At 37.9% G+C, this 17,747-nt stretch overlaps 3 protein-coding genes across 3 annotated transcripts; 1 reads left to right on the top strand and 2 right to left on the bottom strand.

Moving 5' to 3' along the window:
• Nucleotides 1–1,318: 1,318 nt before the first annotated feature.
• Nucleotides 1,319–2,704, top strand: INS49_006534 (uncharacterized protein; the record flags this gene model as incomplete). Its single annotated transcript, XM_043167306.1, has 1 exon — nt 1,319–2,704. One exon carries the CDS (start codon nt 1,319–1,321, stop codon nt 2,702–2,704), a length of 1,386 nt encoding a protein of 461 aa, XP_043028450.1.
• A 1,544-nt stretch (nt 2,705–4,248) lies between these two features.
• INS49_006533 (uncharacterized protein) lies at nt 4,249–4,902 on the bottom strand (the record flags this gene model as incomplete). Its single annotated transcript, XM_043167305.1, has 2 exons — nt 4,249–4,516; nt 4,574–4,902. The coding sequence occupies 2 exons, from the start codon at nt 4,900–4,902 to the stop codon at nt 4,249–4,251; spliced, it is 597 nt and encodes a 198-aa protein (XP_043028449.1).
• A 1,527-nt stretch (nt 4,903–6,429) lies between these two features.
• On the bottom strand, nt 6,430–7,005 carry INS49_006532 (uncharacterized protein; the record flags this gene model as incomplete). The annotated part of the gene is made up of 1 exon (XM_043167304.1): nt 6,430–7,005. One exon carries the CDS (start codon nt 7,003–7,005, stop codon nt 6,430–6,432), a length of 576 nt encoding a protein of 191 aa, XP_043028448.1.
• Nucleotides 7,006–17,747: the final 10,742 nt, after the last annotated feature.

Here is a 17,747-nt window from a genome sequence, read left to right as displayed (position 1 = left end):
TACCGAGCTGTCAAGATGGCGCTCTAACGTCTGGCCTTGTTGCGCTCAGCCTCAGGCTGTGTGAAGTAGCCCGTGCAAATAGTCGGCTTCCTCCCCAGGTGAATATTTCCCTCCTGTCTAGCTGCTTGCCTGGTGACCCTCCCACACTTGATGAGTCTTCGGCCGCAGCAGAAGCCGTGACCGGACGAGCCAGAGAAGGCAGGCTTGCTTGCTTGCTTGCTTGCTTGCCCTCATTGCACAGTGCCGCTTCTGAGTATTCCTGCTCCATTGTGACTATGCTGTGCCCAACCCGCTGCTGGTCGTGGTGGAGTTGCGACACTCGCTCCCCTTGCACAGCTGAGTTTCCTGCCTACACAGCACCGTTTCAGTACCTCGATATAGCTTGATTTATATTGAGGACAAGGGAAAGCTCTCCAGAGCTTGAGACCCGCTGCCGCATGGACGAGGGCAGGCCCTTGACAGCCACTGGCAGAGGAGGCTTTCCGGGGTTCAACCGTCCCTCGAAGAAAGGCACACGGCCGGGGCACACAGTCGCAAGATGGGCAGCAGAAGTGACAGGGGCCAGGAGCGTGCATGTACATGGACCCCTGCAGCCCTGGTGTGGCCATGGGATCCTGACCACCCCGGCTACCGATTTCCTGGCCATGGTGCACCCTTAAAGAGGTGTCTCGTCCTACCCATAGACCTGCATTTGGCCTCGTCAGTCACCAACCTATATTTAAAGGGAATCATAGCTCTGCTCCTTTGTATCTGGCCCGGCCTACATACATCATACTCGCCAAAGTTCGGCCCTTACCAAAGACCAGTTTCGAGTCTTCCAAACCAGAGCCGCCATTTGTTCTCATCTATCCAACCCTATCCAACACAGCCAACTAACCTCACCTCGACCTGTCTCGACCGGCCCGACCACACCACCGTCGACCGTCTTGTTCTCTCGACTTGTTCTTTTGAGCCTCCCACCCGACCAGCTTCGGCCTCGGATTGCATGTTCCCATGTCTTTACAGTCAACTCGATATTTAAAAGATCGTTTCGTCTCTGACACGGCCGACTGACACCACCTGGGACCGGGCTTGGGCTGGACCTAAGTGGTTGCTAAACCCTGACCCGCCAACGAACATCGCCAGACCACCCAAAGCGGCACAGGTACTCCCCTGTCGTCGTCTTTGTCTACTTCGAAGAAAGCCTTTCAGCCGCTCTCACATTAGAGAGACTGACACCGTCGACTGATATCTCAACGGGCTTTCCACACCAAAGCTAGCTTTCCCAAACTCGAGTCTTGACAAGCTGCCTCATCTGTTCCACGCACCCACCTCCAACATGTGTATCAAGAACATCTACCACAACGTCTACGTCGACGGTGAGAAGGACGTCACTGAGCGGGTTGACGCATGCCGTTCTGGTCACATATGTAGCGACCCCATCGTGCGCGAGTTCGACCGCAAGATCAACTGCACCAGACTACAGCTTTCTGTCACCCCTGGGCGGACGGACTCTCCCTCTTCGTCGCTAAAGGACAGGCAGCCAACGCCTTACTACTTTGATCATCGGTCGTCTCCGTCTTATGGAGAGAGTGACAGGGAACGACGGCGTGAGAAGCGTGCCAGCCAGCAGCGGCTCTACGTCGACGGAGACCGCGTAACCGACTATGGCGTGCGCAGGAGCGGCTCCCGCCGGACTGAGCCGATCCCCATCCCCAAGGTGCGTCGGTCATCGACCATGCCCGTCGACGATGGGTATTATAGCGAGCCAAGGCGTGAGCACCGGTCACGGCCCATCATTGTCGAGAACGGCGACCGTTCCCGCCGTTCTTCATCAGCACAACGGCGGGAGTCATCTGCCGTTCCCTTGGGCCCTTACGACGTGCTATATAACTATGGCGCTGGATCTTCCCGACGGGACCGTGAGAGGCACGCCCGGGACTCGTATCTGGAACCATCACGCTCGCATCGCCGCCACTCAAAATCGCCCGTGGAAGTCTATGGAGAGCCAGATCAATACGACCGTGAACGCCGGCGCTTGAGACGTGCGAAGCCTACTATCGTCGATGGCCCTGCTACTACCGGCATCTCCGCCGAAGCCATCTATGGTTCTTCCCCTTTCGGAGGGTCATATGATTCCTCGTATGGCTCACACCCGTCCAACGACCCGTGGACTCGCCATGCCACATACGGCACCCAGACACCACCAGACAGCCGCGCTCCGGCTGTCAAGGGCGTCCGTTGGGATGATGACCCACGCGCCGCTCAGAACGCCAAGATAAACAGCCGGCCTAAGCTCAGCCGTTCTGCGACCATCACTGGAGCCGGCACTGGCTCGCACCTCCACGGTGAGGTGAAGGGGATCCTGAAGAACACCAACTCCGCCACCACCTATGGCACAACCGCAGCGGCTGGTTCTGGTTCCCCTCCAGCTGTCCAGCCCCTGCAACGGGAGGAGCTCGACGACCTGTACAAGTCTGTCCGGGGCATTGGCGTCGATGAGCGGGAGACAGCGGCACAGCGACAGGCCAGGCGGGAGAAAGAAGAGCGCGATGAGAGAGACTATCGCGATCGCCTTATGAATCGGTTCAGCCCTCGTGACCGGCGATCATCATTTGATATGCCGCCCAGGCGTTTTACCGTTGAGAAGGGATCAAGAGGAGGCAGGAGGGCCGAGGTATTCTACCCCGACGAGGGCAGGTACAAGTACACCCAAGGGTACTGATCTCAGTCTACGAACACCTCATGACATCTTGCATTATGGATTTACAGCATGCAGTTCTACCAGCGTTTGAAATTGCCAGGTTGGAGTCAGGAGCAAAATTATTCTCACTCGCTTCAGAATATCTACAAAACAAAGATGGGAGGGAGCGATGCACCAAGCTGGCAACGTGACCAGTTGCTGTACCCAACAGTCCAACATTCTTTATGATAGACAATACAAGCTTTTCTTTTGTTCAAAATGAATACTGAAGCCTATCTTCAACACATCCAACGCACGGTGAACTCGACCTGCCAGTCCAAGCATCCAAGCCAAGCCATCCAAACGTGCCACTACCAACATCCCGACATCAGAGCCCAGATTACCCGAAAAGCAAAATAAACTTTGAACCATGACGCGAATGCCGATCATCACGGACACAAAGTAGGGCCCTAGACCGGGAATGCGGCCTGACGATACACCCAAGGCCGCCAGCCTCAGATCCGGGGCAGGCGACCAACCACGGGTCGCCGCCCGCCGAGATCAACACGGGATCGACCAACCGGAGACTTAGGACAGACGATGCCTTCATGGGCCTGCCCAGGGAGCTCGGAGTTTCCCAGCTTCATCCCTTGCCGTCGCCGGCGGACCGACCTTGGAGCGTGCTCGCCTCACTGCCGTCATCCGACCTCGATGTGGGTGGCGCGCGGCGGGCAAACCCCGGTCTGCCACAAGGCGAGCGACGTTGGCCAGCTGGGATAATCGCGGCAGGGGACCCTCCATTTCCCGAGGCGGTGGGGCGCGCCATCTGCTGCGTGTGCACCCGCATTGCATGGCACTGCAGCAGCAGGGCAGCAGGGCAGCAGCAGCAGAGTCAGTCGTGTCTTGCTGTCGGGGCTGGGAATACAACAAGCACCATGCAGAAATTCCCCATCCGAACCGGGCAATCCATTTCTTTTTGTGGACTCCTCCACCGCGCGGGTTCCCAGGTAACTCCCCCCCCCCCCCACCGGCGCACGGATGGGGCAGGTTTCATCAACCTAGACTGCGGGCCGCACTGGCAAGCAGCGCAAGCAGGGCTGGCTTTGCTGCGCCCGCCCGTCCCCAGTGGGACTTGCTCGGGCTGGCAGCGGTCGGTCGGGGTCGGCGCGGTTGCGATGCGGAGCACAGGGCATTGAAGCTATCTTTAGGCCCGCATGCGGCCGTGCCTGTTCTCGTACTTGGACGTAGCGAATATTGGGTCGCTACGCAGACCACTGAATCACGACGATGAGTTGTCACTTTATTCTACACGCCGTCTGGTTTTTTTTTTTTCCCAATTTCTTTATGTGTTGGTGTCCTCATAAAGCCCGCCTGTTAATCACTTGTGCGGCAGGGTCTTGGATTCGCCACTGGGTTGGCACCGGAGCCTTGATTTCTTGCAAACGGTGTGGAAGATCATTCTGGGCAAGTGGGATCGGAACCGACATCATGCGCCGAACCAGATGCAAAATTTATTGTCTGACATACTGCTACCTCGCCTCATTCTATGCATCTCACAACCGAGCCCTGAATACTTACACGCAGCATCAAGATATATGCAGGACCAAGCCACAAACCAGGAGCCCAAGTGCAACCCGAGCCAGCCCACCGCTGCCACTGCCAAAGTGCCGACTGGACGCCGACGAAGAACCTGGCGGATGCAGGCTGATTTTGAAAGCGACCAAGGCACTATCCTTGTCTCCCCCTTCGGCGCTGCTGCACGTCGTTGTTCCCAGCTCGCCGTGCATCTGCCCAGACCTGCCGACCTCGTCGATAGCCTGGGTGATGAAGTTCACCAAATCCTGATTTCCCACCCTAAGAACAAGTGTTAGTATCTGATTTTTTTTTGGGAGACTGTTACCAGGGACTTACTTGAATCGCCCACTAAGACCGTCAACCCTGGCGACACTGCAGTAGCACTTATCGTGGGAGGAGAGCAGCTCTACGAAGGGGTCGCCATAGTTGTTGGTGACGGCCCAGTAGCCGGCCGGGGAGACCTCGGAATTGATTATGTCTACTATCCTGTTGCAGTACCATTGATCCATGTACCCACCCGTTGCACTTGCGTCTGTCCAGTTACTGATTCTTCCCGTATCGCAGGTTGATATCGGTGCTTGGGATGTGTCGTTACTGCCTTCGTTAGTCCAAGTAGACCCCCTAGGTTGGATATTAGCCACATCGGCGAGGGCCCGGGGAACCATCGCTGAGATTAGTAGTCTTGATTTGTTCATTTCGTCTATTACAAACATGTCTCGCCATTTTGGAGTGAAGTATACTCTTCTAAAGTCAACCACTTTTATATGTTATGATATTCATGACAGAAAGTCTTTGATGACTTGGCGGTTGCTCTTGCAACCACACAACATCCGAGTCACAGCTACCATTGAATCACCTATTGAAGTAGACGAACGAACTTTTCTATGTATGGTGATCTTTGGTGTTTGAACGGCGGTAGTTGGTGTCCTTCGACTCAAATTTTGGGAAGGCTCCAACTCACGCACCCAGCACAACAACAGATGAGCTCATGAAATGCTGTATTGAAGGCCAGAAAACGCTTTTGTGGCTAATTGTAGAGAAATTTAAAAATTAATATTGGATTTAAACACGTGCTTGGACATGTCTGTGTTTCCTGCGAGAAGGTGTATATGTTTATGACCACACACATACTGCATTTGATGACACGCGCACCGACGAGCTATCGGCTTCACTCAGCGCCACGGTTGGCGACTCGTCTTGATCAGATGGTTCGTGAGTGAGGGTGAAGTCACTGGGCCGGCGATTCGCACACCTTCAAACGCGGTATCTGCGAATCAGCATTGAATGCACACAAAGGCTCACGACTAGGCAGAAATTGCGAAGGTTGAATCCTCCTTACTCCAACGTCTCATCTGCCCAATCGCGAATATGCCGACAGCCTGAAGAACGCATGCAGTGGCACTCTGTCGGAGGCGTGTCGCATGGTCGCAGCGCATATGCGAGATCTGCGCAATACCACCATCCTCACCACCACCACAAACACTCAGGCCGAAGGATCATGGGCCGCATCCGGATAACTGGCTATGTTCTTGTGGATGGCACTCAAGACCAAATTCGCCCTATCTTGGAGCTAACGCACCTGCGCCACGGCCATTTGATATGGTTACTTCGTTATTAACACGTCACGGTGTCTCGGGGCGGGTCGAATCGCGGTGGCCCGCGAACGACACGCGGTAGCGCGCGTGGTGTAAGGGTGCGGAAGCTACTCGTATCCTATCAAAGATGGTGTGTTGACTCTGAGCCCTCGCCGTGAGCATCATGGCTATATGGTGTGGTGTGGAGAGTATAGTGTTGTGATCAGTACCATGGGCAGTGATTGGTGGGCTAAGTGGTCATACAGGAGAAGGGGTGCGCCTCAGCTGCATGTCTCAAATAACCCTGTAATGGTTCATAATGAAGGGCAGTATCTTGCTTAAGCTCATTTTCGCTACAAATTTACTAATTCCACCAGTGTACAAAATCGCATGGTGAACTATGGATTGTTCAACCCAGCCTGGGTTGCTCGGTATTGGAGCCGAGCACAGACAAGTAAAGTTTTCAGTGAAAGCATAGACCGAGCTGTTTATAAGACCAGTGTTATGGCTCTAATTATCATCCAACTGTTTGCTGGGTCTGGATCACGTACCATTTCAATGGGGAGCTCAAGATTGCTTGTTGGTCACGCCCAAGTGGTTGAGCCATTTGACTTAGTGCTAGCTCTTTGCGTTACCATTACGGCCCATCAGCTTCGACCTTTCAAAGTCCTTCTTCTCCGTAATCCAGTCCTTCTTCAATGACTTGAAACGTTCATCTTCAATGCACCTCCTCCACATCACTTTGAAAATCTCACTTGCCTCCTCCTTCTCCTTCCTCTTCCTAGTGTCTTCCTCACTGCCGCCGGCCCATTTCTCGAGCTTATCACCCGTGTCCTTGGCATATTTCCGCCCTCCCTTGTGGTTTGCATATCTTCGCGCTCTCGTCATTCCCATCTGGATGAACTTTCGGGTCATGTCTGCACCGACAAAGTCCTTTCTTTCCACATAGGACTCAAAGATCGCCCAGAGGATCTCGGACGAGTTGCGGGCAACGGGCACCGTGCGAAACGCCCAGTAAGGTAATATGTGGCCTTTGTATGGCTCAAAAGACAGAACGCCAGTTTCTCCTCGCCCGATTTCGTAGCTGTATCGCAAGGCAGAAGAGTCCAGTGCAGGTGTTGGAAGGGGCGACGATGGGGGGGACTTCAGAGAGCCAGATGGAATGACTGTGGCAGGTGGAGTTGTTGTCCGCATCTTGACCATTGGTAGAGAACCTGTGGCACGTTTGATTGCCTTCGACAGGTTTGGCTTCACAGAGTCGTATCGCGCCGTTGTGATGTTATTTCACCGGGGAAGGGCTGATAGGGCCTTGTCAAAGACTGATCGATTCTCAGTTTGGCAACGATATTCAGCGATGAAAGAAGCAAGTTGTCTGATTTTTGTGTCCAAAGTCTTCACAGTTTCCAACTAGCCTTGTGTGATTACCGGATCGTATGCTCTCGGAACCATTCAGTCAACACAAATGGAATATCTCACATTGTGCGCGAACACAAATAATGACGTCAACACTTTTGAGTCTTGTGCTAGTCCGTTCCACGCGCGGCTGGGTGCCACGGTAGAGCTTTGTCTTTTGAGTGTCAGCTGTCCAATATCTCTCAAATTTCGAAAATTCATTTGTAAGTTCTTGTGTAATCTTGTCTCGCTGTCAGATATCACTATGGAAGGGCAGGACGGATGGTGCAGGCTAATGATTGAGACATCAAGCTCAGCCAGGCCGTGAGATACCCGTGAACGCATTTTTAGGGCTTTTTCAGAAATTGCAATCAATAAATACCTATTCCATTCCTTCAAGGGCAAATTTTTCGGGGCCCTGCCCCCTTTCGTGGGCAGAAGTTGTTGAGATGATTTTCTATTCTCTCGAAGGAGGCGATTGACAGACGAACACAATCGTGGTTACAGTACTGTGGTTTACCTGGATTTGGGCACTTTCTCGCTCAATTTAAATAGGCATGTAATTATGTGTATATCATTCTGGGCTTGGATTTATCTGTAGAATTGTTTATTTTCTGTGTTATTAATTAAGAAAACGGAGATTTGCAGAGCAAAAAAGGGAGGGTATAAAGGTATATATTGCTGCTAATTGTTACGGTTTGGGCTTTGCCCATTGTAATTAATCAGCGGGCTTTGGCCTTATAAGAATAAATTTTGGCGCAAATATAAATGGGAAGCAAACCTCTTCCTTTGCACTTTAAATATAAACCTCATTTAGGCACCTTTAGCTTTAAAAGCATAAGGTAAGCTTATAATATATATTTAAAGTCCTTTTATATTATAAATTAATAATATAATTATATAAAACTTAAAAAAAATAATAATAGCTTGCTAAGTTTTTCCTTATTTTAAGAAACTTTTATTTTAAAAATGCTTAATAACTTAATTAATAAAAATAAAAGCTAAATTTATAATAAATAAAAAGGCAATTAATATTAAAAGGGCTAAATTCTTTTATATATTTAATTAATTAAGAACTTTTTATAATTAATTTATATTTTATATTAATTTTATAAAGATATTTAAAGATTAATTAAAAAGCTTTTTAAAAAAGGTTTATTTTATACTTAAAAACTCTTTTAAATAAAAATATATTAAGCTTAGCTTAATTATATTATAATAATATTATAAAAAAGAAATAATAAAATTTCTTACTTAATTTAATTAATTAATTTATATAATAAAGGCTTAAAGTTAATTAAATAAATATAAAATATTATTAATAATTAATACTTTAATTTTTATAATAAAAGCTTAACTTAATTATAAAAAGTAATTAAAAATATTTAAAGCTTTTTACTTTATCTTATAATAATATAAAAATATTTTTAATATTATAATAAAAGAAAATAATATTTAATTTTAAAATAATAAAGTAATAAATATTAATATTATAATAATTTTAATAAATAAAGTTAAGTATTTTATATATAATTAGCTTAATTATTATAAATATAATTTTCTTAATTATTATAAGAAAATAAAGATATAGCTTTTATTAATTAAAATTAATAAAAAAGAAATATTTATTTAAAGAAATATAAAGATTTTCTTATAAAGTAAGGCTTAAAATATAATTAGCTTAATATTAACTTAAATTTAAAGTATATTAATTATATATTAATTAATATAATATTATAAGGTATATTTAGCCTTAAAAAAAACTTAATTAAAAAAGTAAATTATTAATATATTAAATATTAATTAATTATAAAGTATATAATAACTTTATAATTTTAAAGCTTTAAGTAAAAAAGTATATATAAATAATTTATATTAAATAATTATAAAAATATTATTAATTTAATAGTTAATTTATACTTAAATAATTACTTTTATTACTTAATATATTAAATTATAAGGGTTGAAAGTATATTAATTATAAAAAAATAAGCTAAGCCTTAATATATTTAAAAAGTATTAAGGTATAATTAAATAGCTAAATAAAGAATAATATTTAATTTATAATTAAATTATAATATTCTTTATTCTTTATTAAATAATTATTCTTTTAAGCTTATTATAAAATCTTAAAAAAGAAGGATATATTATAATTTAAGCTTTACTTATTATAATTAATTAATAAGCTTTAATCTTATAAAAAAAGCTTTAATATAAGTATAAATAAGAAGTAAACTTCTTTCTTTATATTTTAAATATTAACTTTATTTAAGTATTTTTAGCTTTAAAAGCATAAGGCTAATTTATAATAACTTATAATATTTAATATTATTTTTTTATTTATTATAACTTTTTTATAAGCCTTTAAAGTATTATCCTTATTACCCTTAAATATAAAAAATTATAAAGTTTATTCTTTATAATAATAACTTTTTTAAATAAAAGTATAATAAAAGAAAGAATTTTAAGAAAGAAATTATAATTAAAATAATAATTTTTATAAATATTACTTTTTTTTAAAAATAATTTTATTTTATTAATTATATAATTAATATAAATTATATTATATTAAATATAAATAAGGTAATAATAATTTAAAGTTATATAATGCTTTTAATAAACTTATATTTAAAGTATTTAAATTGCTTATTAATATATTATTTTAAAAAGCTTTAAAGTAATCCTTAAAATTATTAAAAAAAGCTTTTTTAACTATTTTTAATTATTAAACTTCTTAAAAGCTGCTATTTTTTAATATATTTTTTTTAAAAAAGATTTATAAGCTATTTTTTAAAACATTATATAAAAAGCTTTTATTAAATAAAATGTTTTTCTTATATTATAATTTAATTAAAGCTTAATTTATTAATATATATACTTTATAAAAAAGATTATATATAAGTTAAAGTTAAGGGTTTTATAAGTAATAAATTATTTAAATTTAAAAGTAATGCGTTTTTTATAATTTATTATTTAATTATATATATTTAATAAATAATTAAAAAAATACCTTATTTTTAAAGCATAATAATTCCTTATATAAAAAGATTATATTATTATTTTAAAGTATTATTAATAAAAAAAGAAAAGCTAGCTTTTAATAGCTTTTTAAATAAGCTTATAAGCTTTTTAATAAGTATTAAATTAAGCCTTTTACTTTCTTTAACGTAGTTTATTAGGAAGTGGCGGATATTAGGAAGTAGCGGATTTTTGCAATTTTAGCTAACTTTAGCCAGCCATAACACCCACTTAATGCAAAAAGATTTATAAGATTTAGCACTAATTAATGCTAACTGCAATTAAACCCTTATTTTTAATTAATTTTATTAATTTAAAAGCATTAATATAATTATAATACTAATTTAAATTAATTAACTTTTAATAAGAAACATGCATTTAGCACTATTTAATGCTAACTATACCCTTAAAAAGTTAATCCGCTATGAATTACTAATACTTATATATTTGCATTAATTAATGCTAACTAAGCTAAATTTACTATAATATAATTAAAATTTAATTAAATAAACTCTTCTTTATCTTTCTTATAAGTTTTTATATTATATTTAGTCTTATTATAATTACCATATTATTTTTTAATTAATCCGCTGCAAATTAACTCCTTAGCACTATTATTAATTTTATTAGCTAGCCGCTTTCTCTTTTATTTTTCTTAAATAAAAGCATAAAATTCCTTAATAATAAGTGCTTTTTTTAAGCTGCATTTAAGTTCTTTTAGCCCTTTAATATTTTATAAGTGCTATATTAGCCTTTTAAAGTATATAGATTTACTTGCTTATTATAATAAGTAAATACGTTATTATTTATATACCCTTTGCTAATTAATTAATAATATTTATAATTAATATAAGGGAGCTTTCTTAATAAATAAAGATCTTACCCTTAATAAAACTTAATTATTAAATAGTTTATTAAGCATTTAATAATATTTAAAACTCTTATTTTTAAAGAGAAATAAAAAGGAACTATATAAAAGTTTATAAATAAATATTAAGCTTAGAAATTATAAAATTAAGGTTTTAAGGGGAAATTTTAGCTTTTTTAAATGCAAACTTAATATTTTCTATCATAAAAGTCTTATTATAGGCTGCCTTAAATATAAAAAAGAACTTAAACTTAATAATATAATTAATAAAAGTTTAAATAAAAAGGTTAATTTAATTACTATATATATGCTTTAAAGGTAAATATAATGCAATATTTAATAACTAAAATAAGTAAAATAAATGCAGCGGCATATTAATAATAATAATTTTATTATCCTTATAATATTAATTAAACTTAGCTAATATATAGCTCTTATAACCATTTATAATTAACATTTAATAATTAACATTTTTCTTTAATTTAATATGCTTATTAAAGTATTAAATCCATTTTAAATTAATCTTATTATTTATTTATTTATTAAGAATAGGCTTAATAACCTAATTATTTAAAAAACTTAACTTTATTGCCTAGCTAATAAGGTAATAAGCACCTTAAATAATTATAAATAATAGGATTTATAACTTACTTATATTAATGTATTTAATAATAATTATTTATTTTTAATTACTAAGCTAAATTAATTTAGCCTTTCTATATTTATTAATGCATATAATAACCATTAATATAGTAATTATATTTATTATAAAGCTAGTTTTATTAAAGTTATAAAGATTATTATTAATAATTTAATACTTAGCTATTATATTATGGAGTAATTTAAATTAATTCTTAATAATCTTTAAATCTTTATAAAGGGCTCTTTAATAATTATAGGGATAATTAAACTTAATCTTAAGGCTAAGTTATTAATTTATAAAGCGTTAAGCTTAGTGCTTATTAATAGGTTTAGCATTTTATAATGCTAATAAAAGGTTAGCTATATCCTTTATATTAGAAAGTTATAAGGGAAATCCTTAAATATCTTAATTAATAATATATTAAATAAGTATTTGCTTTTTAATTTAATTAAGTTTATATTTATTAACGCATAATTCTTTATATAAGCATTATTAGTTTATCCTATAATGCAATATAGTTTTAGGGATATTAAAAATGCTAGCAACTTAAATTATAAGCATAGATTTTATATTATTTTTCTTTAAGTTTTTAATTATTTATATAGCTAAAAGGATTTTGTTTTCTTTAAATAAAAAATATATTAATAATTATTAATTTTTAACATATTAAATATTTAATTAGGCGGATTAAAGCAAGATTAACGCGAAAAACTAAGACGCGATTTATATTAAAATAAGTCCTCTTTATTAAAAGTTAATTATTTTAAACTTAAATGCAACTATATTAATTCCTCTAAATTAATTAAATTAATTAAAAATAAGGTTATTAAAATAGTTAGCATTAATTAGTGCTAAATTTAATTAAATTGTCTATATTAAGTGGGTGCTATGGCTGGCTAAAGTTGGCTAAAGTTGCAAAAATCCGCCACTTCCTAATATCCACCACTTCCTAATAAACTACGTTATTATTAATTATAATATTAATGTAATAAATACTTTAAATTATATAAAAAAAATATAATTATATTATTAATTATATATTTTTTATATATATATAAATATTATATTAAATATTAAAAAGAAATATAAAAAGTTAATAATAATAATATTAATAACATTAAAGGTAATAAGAAATATTATAAAGAATAATAAAGCTAAAAATCTTAAAAAAAGCAATAAAAACTATACTTTCTTTAATATATTAATAAAAAATATTAATATAACACCTTTAAGAATTCTTAATAATATTTCTTATATTAAAATAGCTTTTTTTAATTTTTTAAATTAAGTAAAAATCTTTAATTACCTTAAAAAGTAATATATTATTAAAAAGAATAAGATTCTTATTAAATAAGTTAATTATATTACTTTTAATATTAAAAGATATTTATAATATTACTTTTATTATTAATAGCTTATTTATATTAATAGCTTTTTCTTTAAAGTATTTTAAGGTTGCTTAAGTAAATATATAAATGTTTTACTTATTTTTTTATAAGCAATAAATTAATTTTTTATTATACTTTTTTAATTAAATTTTTAAATATTTTTAATAAAAAAATATTTTAAGTTTTTTAAGCTTTATAAAGAATAAGGTTTATATAATATAAATAAGGAAATTATAATGTTATTAAATTAACTTTACTTAATTATATTAAGCTTTTAAAACTTTTTAAGGATTATAATAAATATATATATTATTTTATATTATAAGCTTTTATTTATTTAATATTTCTTTTATTATATAAGTTATTACTTTTTATTTATAACTTATTTTAATTATTATAATGTTATTTATTATTATTATTATTAAAAAGTATATAATATTTTAATTATATATTAAAAGCTTATAATTTTTCTTTAATGCCTTAATAATAATAATAATAAAGTTAATAAATTATTTTATTTTATTTAAATTAATTTTAAGCTTATTATAAATATTATATTTATTATAAAAGAATTTTAAAATAAAAAAAGAATTAAAAAGCGTTAATTAATAATAATTAATTATAATAATATTTATATTTTAATTATAAAAAATATTTAATTAATATAATATAGCATTAATATAAAGTAATTAAGGGTAAGTTTAGTAATAATGGGGGCTATGTAGGGCGCTTGGTAATTGCAGCTATAAAGACATATAACACCCCTTGTAAATAGGTAGACAGTCCACTAACTCCAATTATAAATAGCAATTACATACTTCTTAAGGACACTTTTAAATATCTATTTAGCTCTTAATTAAATACTTATTTAGCTTAAAATAAAATATTAAATATCTTTTTTTAAGAATTTATTTATATAATATAAGAAAAAAGCTTTTTATAAGGCTTTATTTCTTTATTTCCTTTTTTATTTATTTTTAAAAAATAAAAGATTTAAAATGTTTTAATCTTTAATTAAGAATTAAACTTAATAGCTCTTAGGGTTAGGGTAGCTAAAGGTGCACGCCGAAGCATATATTTAGCTCTTAATTGTCCACGCGTGTGTCCACCGGTGTGTCCACAACCGGTGCAGGGGTGTGATATCCTCTACATACTGAGGTGGTGGATTAACGTTAGCAGTAGGTCACGTAACCCTGCTTAGTCAGCAGATTTTGTACCTCTATACCCTCTCTTTGTTGCTCTGCGAATCTCCGTATTCTTAATTAAACTCAGCACATTGCATACAATGCCTTGACTGGAGACACACTTGGCATCAGAGCCTCAGCGCCCGTCAGTATCAGCATCGAAGAATTTATAATTTCATTGGGGGTGAACAATTTCACATTGTACCCCTGCAGGAAGAACAACAGGACGGGATTCAGTTGTGTAACCCCAGGTCATTTTCCCTCAATCAAGGGCTGTCAAAATAGGTGTAACTAAATGTGATTATAAGAAAACTGCGGCCCGAAATTTTCTTCCTAATTTCAGCGACTGCAACAATGTGTCCTCGAAGGCGACACAAATCGATTCCACTGCAACTTCTTGGAAGACCGGTAGCGGATGTTCTGTTCACATACTTAATAAGCATACATTTTTGGACCATGGCTCCCTGTAGGGACGAAGAAGGCGGTCAAAATGGCACCGGCGCCTCATGCCCACTCGATGGTCTGGACAGAAGTGATCCTCCCCCGCCGCCTGATCACAAGAACGCACACCAGAACAAGTTGCTCTGATCAAAGCGCAGTATGACAGCTGGTTTAGTCGCAATGTGGGATATTTGAAGTCGTATGATTCTCGTGGCCTACATCACCTCCCGCTGCTCTCGTGCTTGTGGGGGTATGACTACTCCTGGTACTGTGCGTGGATTGCATTAGAGCTCGCGGATGTATCATCGTTTGCCGGACGTCGCCTTGACCCCGAAGAAATGTCAGTCTTCACCTCACACGCTGCAAGAGGAGTTGTTGCAGCCTCATACGACCGGCCGATCGCTGCAGGAGCAACTGCTTTTGCCTTGTATCGCGGTTGGTCCTCATTCCGGATGCCATTCCTACCAGGGGGAGGGGGGGTATTCGTTTGGGTGCTGCAAGCAAGTCAATAGGAAAGTAACATAATAGTGACATGCTATTAAGGTTTTAACAATATGTTTTTTTATATGCCTTGCATTATTTACACATTACTAATATATACTCATTCCTAACATAGTATTAATATTAACATAATATTAATATAATATTAATATAATATTAATATAATATTAATATAATATTAATATATAATATAAGGCTAAAAAAAAACCTCTTTTTTTCCCTTATCCCTAACCTAACTACTTATTTACTCTTTACTAGCTTAATTATCTATTATAAAAGGATTTATAAAATTACAGAAATATTTAAAAATAAAATTAAGTTTAAAGTTAATAAGGTTTAAATTAAAGCTTTTAATATAAAATTATAATAATATTAGTTAATATAAAGTTGATATTAATATAATTTAAAGCCTTAATATAATTTGCTTTTAATAGTATTTTAATAATCTTTTATTAGCATTTCGCTGGAATTATAAAATTTCGATTAAATATTAAAACATAAGTGCAGTGCGTGACCCCGTCAGAAACCCCCCTCCCCCCTGGTAGGTTCTATCAGCCCAGGTTCACTAGGTTCAGTAAGCAGCTTCCACATACAAATTTAACCCTCTTAAGAAAAGCAGCTCCATATCTGTAGCCTGGACCTCAAAGGTATTGTCAGGCTGCAGGTTTTAAAACAAGCAATGGCCATACTGTGGCCTAATCCTCCCTATATCCAAATGAGTCTTTCTCTCTCAGTTCTTCAGTAGCTGACCCCTTTTGCTGCAGTGCACCCACAGGCTACTCAGCGCCGTTTCCTCTCGTCGCTAGTCTGGCATTCGGCAAGGGTGGGCGTCTACGGGACGCTTGGTCTTGCCGCCTACAAGTTCCTTGCACTGCGCTATCAGTCATATATCGTGGATTCTTTTATCAACGATGCCATGGAATGTGAACCTGGGTTGCAAATTCTGAATAACGATATTTCTAAAAACCTGGATCGATTGGACGACGAACGAGAACGGAGGCGTGGCAAAACAGAGTAGCCCGTGTTACCAGCACTCTGTGCTAGTCATAAGGCTGACGGGATAGATTATGCGGCCGTCGTGAGAACTTTCTGGTATTCATGCGAAAAAAACTAAATAGCTTATGGGCGATGTGGGGTGGTGTTCATGTAGATGGTCAACCGTGTGGGTCCTAGTAGGGCGTAGTATTCTTGTAACGAAGGACATACACTCACAGCTGTGGATTAGGCCGAACATTTCAACACTTGATGATCTGCTTCAAGTCGACTGCTCTTACTCTATTATCGTGGCTAGACACATTGAGCGAGATAAACCGAAAATTTCAAACAAGGACAACTTTGTTTGGGGTCAGACGTTTTTGAGCCTGCCCACCACGTCCTCAATTGCATTGCATGGCTTGTGGAGGAGGCAACAGGGGAGAGCCAATATGACAAACCAGGAACTCCTCCCAGCGTACCACCAAGAGAAGCAGTACACTGAAGTTTACACCGGCCAAGATCATCAGTGTGACAGCAAGGGAAAGTCAATGGGTAGAGATTACATCTGCTTGAGGTTACTCACGTTCTATCAAGCCGCACAATCCCCAGCATAGTCACAACCACTCCTCACAGTGTACTTCCCAATCACACAGGTTTTGTGTGTACTGCAATTACCCAGACAGTAAGTGAAATAAAAGCACTATTTCGCGTCAGACCAGGCCAACAAGTCCACAAAGCCTAATCTCTTTTGGGCGATTATAATTAGGCCGCTCCGTCCTCTCAACCCTGTCTCGCTGCAGCTGTCCATCGCCTGTCACCGAAGTATAAAGATGCCAGTGGAAGTGAAAGAGTATTCCGAAGTCTTATGACAAGCCCCAGATTTACCCGTGCCTAAGCTTTACACTGCCCTACTTCATGCCTGACATCTTCAAGGTTCGAGCGGCGTGCACCGTTGGCTGGACTTTTCTCAAATTAATCTAGCGTGTGGGGATAGCGCTCCGGCACGTCGAGAAAGGAAGGCAAGCTTAACTTAGAGTTCAAATAGCCTCAGGACCCGTCGCCTCCGATTTGCAGGGTACTAGATCCGCAAGGGCTAACTGCATATGCAGGCCTTCCGCATCCAAGAATAACACCTCTGAAGGAAGCCGATGCCACAAACACGATAATGACCCGTCACCTACCTACTTGGCGCTGGTGAAGTCGGCGGATACTTCCTCTATACAAGCAGAATGCAGGCTGGAGAAGATCTTCAATGTCCTAGAAGATGTGGCTGGCTTGACACGTGCCATGAAACGACAGTTCGTGCGTCGTCTTCTGGGGAAATACAGCCGCCAGCCCGTATCTCTTGGTATGTTGCTACCGTAACGGTGCGGCAGTTTCAACGTTGTGGAAATCGAAACAGTGCCAATCCAGCGCAGCGGAAAACTTGTTTGGAAGATGTGGATAGAAGAAACATGACCGGAGTCGCCAAGTCATGTGGTCTCAGAGTCTGACACCAATTACCAATTTTAGATTTCAAGACATAA

Source organism: Diaporthe citri, assembly GCF_014595645.1.
Source record: "Diaporthe citri strain NFHF-8-4 chromosome Unknown scaffold_2, whole genome shotgun sequence".
Taxonomy (NCBI): domain Eukaryota; kingdom Fungi; phylum Ascomycota; class Sordariomycetes; order Diaporthales; family Diaporthaceae; genus Diaporthe; species Diaporthe citri.
Note: the sequence above shows the minus strand (reverse complement) of the source record. Positions and strands in the feature narration are given on the sequence as shown.